Genomic DNA, 7,282 nt, shown 5'->3' with positions numbered 1-7,282 from the left:
CTGACTGCTTCTATGTGTGAAGTGTGTTTTGTTTACTAAGTTTCATGATAGTGATGGGTGTTCCTAAGCCTGCCCTGGGGCCCAGGCTGAGGGGAGGAGGTCCTGTTGGGCCAATCCAGTCAGTATAATTGGAAGGATTACCTTAAAATTCTGTCTTCTTCAGGGGTGCCTGAGTGGCTTAGCCAGTTAAGGGTCGACTCTTGGTTTCCGCTCAGGTCATGATCTCCTGGTTCATGAGTTTGAGCCCCCATCAGGACCTGTGCTGATAGTGTGGAGCTTGTTTGGGATTTTTCTCTCTCATCCTCTCTCTCTGCCCCTCCCTTGCTCTCTCTCTCTCTCTCTCTCAAAATAAATAAACTTAATTTAAAAAAAAAATTCCATCCTCTCCAAATTTCCTTAGGAATTTTCACCATTAGTCTTATTGTTATATCACAGCCATCTTCCTTTAAAATGCTGTTACCTGATAAATGTGACAAATTAACATAAAAGCATACTTCATCAGCTTAGAATCATAGCATTGTTAGAGCTGGAGGTGAATTTTAGCTACCTGATAGCCTAATTATTCCTAACCATTCCTAACCTTTTCATCACCTTGTCCTCCCGCTTTTTTTTTTAATTTTTAAAATATTTTTTTTATTTTTGAGAGAGAGAGAGAGTGTGCATGAGTTGGGGAGGAGCAGAGAGAGAGGGAGACACAGCATGTGAAGCAGGCTCCAGGCTCTGAGCTGTGAGCACAGAGCCCGATGTGAGGCTCGAACCCACGAACCAGATCGTGACCCGAGCCAAAGTCGAATGTTTAACTGACTGAGCTACCCAGGTGCCCCTGCCTCCACTGTTTTGAAATATGTTTGTCTAACAAACATGATTTTAAAAATTCACTTCCCCTTCTTACTAATCAAATATATACAGCTGCTATTAGAATTTCTGATCAGCAGGAAATAACCAGTGTTACTATATTGCCAGAAGCTAATGCAAAAACAAATCAACATAATACTTTATTTATGGAGTGATGATGTGAAGCCGTACCACTCATGGATGTGTGATTTCTGTTAAGCTTTAATACCAAGAATAGCTATGGGTGCTGTATCTGAGGACTCAGGGATTCAGGGACCCCCAGCTGGAAAACAGCTAGGCCAACCCCTTTATCTTCACTACAGGAACACTGAGACCCAGGGAAATTAACCAATAGAGCCAAAACCTGAATACTGGTAAGACTCTAAGATAGAATAATGTTTAGGTTTGTCTCTGTGTTAGAATTCCTTAGCAGAAAACAGAGCCTTCAGGAACTTGGCTAGAAAATGGTTTTTTTGTTTGTTTGTTTGCTTTTCCTTATAGGATAGAGACCCTTTAATGCATCTGTATCTCCATGGGACCTAGCATGATGCCTTACACATGGTAGGTGTTTGTTATATCCTTGTTGGGTAAGTGAGTTACAGGGAGTAGGCTAAGGGGTTAGAAGCATGTGGCAGTTTCGGGAAGTAGAGTCCTAGTTGAGACATGGCCTTGGGGGTCCTGGGCAGCTGGTGGGCAGCCTAGAGGGAATGAGTACCTGCAGGGAGGGAGCAAGAAAAGAGGGTGGGCACCCAGCTGTAGATGTCACCCTCAGTTTTTAGCAGTTTGGTGCTGGTTAATGTAGGAGGGCTCTCCTGGGCTTTGTTTTACTTCTCTTTTCATCTTGGATCTGAAGATTTTCTCAGTGTTGGACATGCAAGCCCTACCCTCTCACTCCCCTGCTAGAAACCTTCGGTGGCCATCTGTTGCCCTCAGGAGAGTGTCCAAACATAGGTGTCAAAGCCCTTCATGATCTGCCCTCTACCAACTTCTCTAAAATGTTCCCCTTGTCTCTTGCCATTCCCTCCTCACATTCCGCATGCTGAGCTACTTGTAGCTCCCCTTTCTTGTCGCTGAGCCTTTGTACAGAGTGCTTCTAGCTGGAGCTCCCCTTCCCTCCCCTCTTCCTCCAACTTGGCTAATTTCTTCTTCCTCCAGGAAGTTGTCTCTGATACACTATTCACCCCTTCCCCAGACTGGTGCAGCACCCACTCTTCTAGGTTCACACAGTACAGTGACATTTATCATCCTGTTTCAGGAGAAACTGGCAACCCCACCTCCAGCTCCAGGCTGCCCACACCCTTCTGTCAGAGAGACACAGTAACAAAGGAAGTTCATGCTGCCATCCTTGGACAATGAAGGAGGAACCATCTAAAAATAACATGGGTCAGGGAAAGCTGCCAGGATCTTGGGGCACTTTGATCCCACCTCTCCCTCTGTTAGAATTGGAATGAGGTGTCCGTTCTTCTACCACACTGTGTGGTTTGGGGTATTACCTTTTCTGTGGGACTGTTAACCTGAGCACTAAAATGGAATTAGTGTATATTCTAAATTTTCCTCAAATACCTCTTAAATTATCCATATACATTTTATATGCAACCCTATGTCAGTTTTTCTGTCTCTTCAATAGGCATTGTTGCTCTGTGGTTCTCAATTGTCTTCTTTAAGGTTTAGACCAAGTCGTTAGTATCTTCTTGCCTGGTAACCTGACCATGTGTTTCACTTCTTTGTCAGTGATTGGGAAACCCTTAAAATCATTCACTTATGTCCCCCCACACTTTCAAGCTTGGTCATGTCTGTTGTTCTTTGATGCATTAGACACAACATACGGTTGAATTCATGTAAGTTAACTGTGGTACTCCCATGTCATCGTGTCTTCACGTGTGTCCCCACTGGGTGAGCCGGGGAAAGTTTCACAGTGGGGTGATTTTGAAGGCTGGGCGGGGGTCTATCAGGTGAAAAGGAAGGCGCAAAGGCAAAGGCATAGGCCAGGCAAGGCAGGGAGGCATGCAAGAGCTTATACGGGGCAGTTAAAAGTTGTGTGGTTAGAGTAGAAGCAATGTGGGCCAAGAGGGGCAGGTAGGCTGTTAGGGACTTACACGCCACATTAGTAATTCTGTTGGAGATGCACTTTCTTCATCTATTTAATGAGGATACTACCTGCCTCTAGTTTAGACTTTCTGATTATAAGCAGGGGTGATATTTAAATATTTAACCATTAGCACAACCAGGTGCACCTCAGTCTGAGGGAAACAACCAGTTGAGGGAAATCTTTTTGGGAGGTTACATGGCCTCAACCAGAGTGAAAGGACACAGTAAAGCAGGAAGACCCAGCTACTGCTGGAAATGGCCAGTCCTGATGTCCTCTAGGACTTTGTCCACATCTGCTCTATAAGAATCCACGTCACACCCAAAGCAGTGGCTTTTACTTGTCTTCATAGATACAGTGTCCTATGGCTGGCCTCAGTGGCACCAAAGAGAAAACTGAACTGGAAAGGAAGGGAGAGAACATGCTAAGTGCTTTATGTGTTGTCTCTTTGATCCTCACCCAGTTTGGGGAGTGAAGGCATCATTAGATAGATGCATTTTATTACCGCAGAAGCAGGGTTTGGTTGTTGGCTCATTCCTGGACAGGTGGTGAGAGCCTTTCTAGCCTAGGTCCCTATTGCTCTGAAGCATGCTCATTTCTGTCACTCCGGGGCTCCAGAATCATCCTCAGTTTAAGCTTCAAGGACACTTCCATTTCTCACTCACCCATCCAGCCACCCCACTCATGTTTGAGAAAAACAACTTGAAACATATGTTTTTATTTCACACACAAAAAAGGAAAAAAAAAGTATGACATGCAATAGCCATCTCCTACAAACTCGTGGAATACAGAATAAAAAGGAAATCCAAGCAGTCCTGATGAGAGAAAAATTTGGTTTCACAAAGCTGAAAAATCAGTTACAAAGTCTCCATTGTATAAATATAGTCAGTCTTATCTTTAATGTAGAGTCAGACCAAAAGAAACAAAAAAAGTTGTGTTGGTGTAAGAAATCTCCCGGACCCTGAATACACCACAGTGTTTGTTTGTTTTCCCAGCCAAATCAGGTGATGCCTACATGATGAGAATTACTTGTGTCTTCTAGAACTCTAGGTAGCCAAATGGGATATAAATATTTTGTCTCCGGAGCCCACACTCCCTCCCCCAGTAGCAAACCACTATTGCCTTTGCTTAAGAGCTAAACACTTTTCCCATATAAAATCTAACATGTGTCTGTTCTAAAATTGATTATGGTGATGGCTGCACAATTCTGTGAATATACTAAAATCCATTAAGTTGTACATTTTCAATGAGCCAATTGTATGGTTTGTGAATTATATCTCAGTAGAGTTAAAAAAATATCTGTCTACGCCACAGGTGACCCTGATATCATAACTCAGGAGCTTCCTGGCAGGACACAGGGAAGTCGGCACACTAAGTGATAGTAAACAGGAGATGCTTAAAGCATTACAACTCCATCGAATCAGTAGAGTTTGAGGTTGCTCTGGGGGCACTCAGTTTCCAGAAGTCAGAATAAAGGAGTCAACAGGGCATATACTTCTTCCTACTGGTTTGAAGGTGGTCTAAGGCCCTTATATGGCTCTTGTCACAAAAGAACGTTATTCAGTGGGAAAGCAGATGCTCAGGGTGATACCGAGGCTACAGAAAACTTAAGGCTGGAGTTCAGGAGCTAGGTATCTGCATCTGGTGGGAGACATTCCCACGTTCCTGCAGAGTCTGAGAGCCTGACTCCCATAAGAGGAAGACCTCCCCCCCCCCAAGTTTCTAGATTTATTGAACCAAAGGGACTACCTGCCTTCAGTGACAGCAGAGTGTCACTGAAGGCAGTGATCTCTTCAGAGCGACACCAGGACCTGGTTCTCACTGACGCTTTTATAAGACCACACTGCCAGCGCAGCAGGGGCTAACCTGAGCAGCAGACCATTTTTATGGCAGACAAACCACTTAGAAATGCCATCCCCATTCTCTACCTACCCTCTGGGCACCAAGTGGCCACCCAAAAAAGGGGATGGGTACAAGTATGGGCAACTGGGCCCTTGACCGAGGGATGGTTGTGCTAGCCTGATAGTGAGGGAAGGAGAATTCCCAGTAGTAGAAAGAAAATAGGAGATTAAGTTCTTACACTGGTTTTGCTGTTGGAGTCACGTGAAGCCCACTGATTATACTTGGTGCAAAAGTAGAGAAAAGGGGCACAGAGGACACTCACTTTACTCACCTTTCAAAAGGGATGCTTCCAGAAATCAGGAAGTCCTTTTAGCTTTTTAGCGCACATAGGAAGTGAGAACAGGAGAAGGAGAAGGATAGAGACTTGAAAGTGTGAGTTGTTCCGTTTGCTAAACACCTGGTTCAACTCCCCCTACTCTTTCCTCCTTGAAGACTGATCTGGTTCCGTGGCTGTAGTAGGGGCTGGGAGTCCTTTCGTCTTTTGGCCAGCCTAGAAAATGTTTATTCCGTAGCTGAGTAGATGAGTGAGTTAAGCTGAGGACCAGACATCTTGGCCACCTCAGGTCCATCCCACTGTGGGGTGGATCCCCTGGTATGACCCCATTAAAACCTTTGCCTCCTTGTGTTCTTTCAAAATAAGATACCCCTTTTCCATGATACGGCTCAAGCCTCTAGGAATGGGGCCCTCAAGGACAGGCAATTTTCCTTACTGGTAGGGTTTGTCATCTCTGTGGGTAAAAGCAAGCAGAGAATAAAGCTAGAACATTTCCCTTTTCTCTTTAGTGTTATAGGGAGATGGTGGGATGTTAAAAAAAAAAAATGGGGAGAATAGATCCACCACGGCTTGGGGCATTTTCTAGGTGCACTTTTTCCTTTGGCTCCTGTGAGAATATTTATCACTTACTTAGGAAAAGGGAGTGAAGTACCTAGTTTAAAAAATAAAACAAAACAAAACTTTCCTTGTTGCTTCTCTTTGTGCTTATTGAGCCTTTTCTTCCCCACGCCTTACTCACCTTGCCCTCAGCCTATCCATGAAACTCAGTTTGAGTTGGTCATCCAGGGATGATGAATCCAGACTACCACGCGGGTCCAGGAGGGAATGCCCACACCCTCCTTCCCCAGCCTCTCTCCTAAAGAGATCAGGAGCTGAGGGCATATCATCAGAAAAACTCCCAGCTGCTTCTGCCCTAAAATAAGAGGACAGATGAAGTTGTTTCTATACTTAAGAAGAGAGAAATCTTTTCACTCCAGTGCTGTAAGAATTATGAGCAGACAAAGCCATGGCTCTGGTGAGGCTGGACCATTTGGGGAAACAAGATGCAAGCAAGGGAGTAATATACAAACAAAGTGTGGGTGTATTTGACAGGTTTGAGGCAAGCAGAAAGTAGGGTTTGGGTACTCTATAAAAAAACAGTAATCTGAAATTCAAACTTCTTCTGATAAGGCCACAATGAAGAGACTTCCAGCAGGAAGCTGGCACCCAAATCACCACAGGCTTGCAAGGTGATGTGCCAAGGTGAGGAGGCAGGGGAGGCAGAGCGGGGCCTCTCACAGGTCCATGTCTGGGCCTCCTGATGATGTCTTCAGTGGCACCGAGTCAAATCCGTCAGGAGTCCTCTGAAAGAGAGATGGTGACAGGAGCTGGCTGCTGCACGGGGTGGGATGGGGGGGCAAGTTTGTGGAACAAAGGAGAGAAATAGAAAAGAGGTGACAGAAGGAACCCTTATGGAATTCCTGTTTCCAGTGGCTTTGTGGAAACAGACAGAAGATTCCCTCTATTCTTCTTGGTCCTTTCAGTCAGTCAGAGGATAAGAAAAATCTTTAAAACCCTCTGCCTTGCATCTTTGCTGAATTCCAAAAGCCCAGGAGGACTCAGGGGTCCCAGGGTAAATTGTTCTCCCATTGGTTGCACACACAAGCGCGCGCGCGCGCACACACACACACACACACACAATTCCTGAAAAAACGCCAAGGGAGTTCCCCAGATAGGTCAGCACAAAGGGAATGAGATTCCACAATCTATACACCTACCCACCCTCCTTCCCTCCCCAACCTTCCAGTCCTCTCTCTTCTCTCCTCACCCTCCCCGCCCACGCCCCTTTGATGAACTGGTTCAGGGCAGCAGGGAGCTGTGGGTTCCGGTAGAGTGGGGCTGCAGAGGGCTGTGGCCCTGGAGGAGTTGCTTGGGTGCTCTCTGCTGGCCCCACACCCAGCGACAGTGTTGTCAGTATTGCATTTATGAGCTTCAGGCTTGCTCACCCACCCACACAGACGGAGCCTACTCTCTCTCCCAGCTCCACAATGCTCAGTGGTGGTGAGCAGCCTAGACTTAGCTGCTGACTCAGCCCCCAAAGGACCGGGCCCAGGCATCAGGGGATAGCACCCTCCACTGGTCAAAGGAGAGCCTCACTTCTATCCGAAGTCGATCCTAGAGATCACCTCTTCCCCACCCTCCAAAAA

The 7,282-nt window shown here is 45.9% G+C and overlaps 1 protein-coding gene across 2 annotated transcripts in view; it reads right to left on the bottom strand.

Annotated features, from left to right (window-relative positions):
* Positions 1-3,622: 3,622 nt before the first annotated feature.
* Positions 3,623-7,282, bottom strand: part of ELAPOR1 (endosome-lysosome associated apoptosis and autophagy regulator 1) — a 71,821-nt gene continuing 68,161 nt past the window's right edge. Inside the window, exon 23 of one of the 2 annotated variants that reach the window (XM_077765574.1) lies at positions 3,623-6,470. In XM_077765574.1, coding sequence (XP_077621700.1) covers positions 6,371-6,470 — 100 coding nt within the window. In that variant the 3' untranslated portion in view covers positions 3,623-6,370. The remainder of the gene's footprint in view (positions 6,471-7,282) is intronic. The other variant, XM_077765572.1, reaches the window with a different exon arrangement.

This window comes from Crocuta crocuta, unplaced genomic scaffold (assembly GCF_008692635.1).
Source record: "Crocuta crocuta isolate KB4526 unplaced genomic scaffold, BGI_CrCroc_1.0 scaffold274, whole genome shotgun sequence".
Taxonomy (NCBI): Eukaryota; Metazoa; Chordata; class Mammalia; order Carnivora; family Hyaenidae; genus Crocuta; species Crocuta crocuta.
The sequence above is the reverse complement of the archived record's forward strand: the minus strand, read 5'-3'. Positions and strand labels throughout refer to the sequence as shown.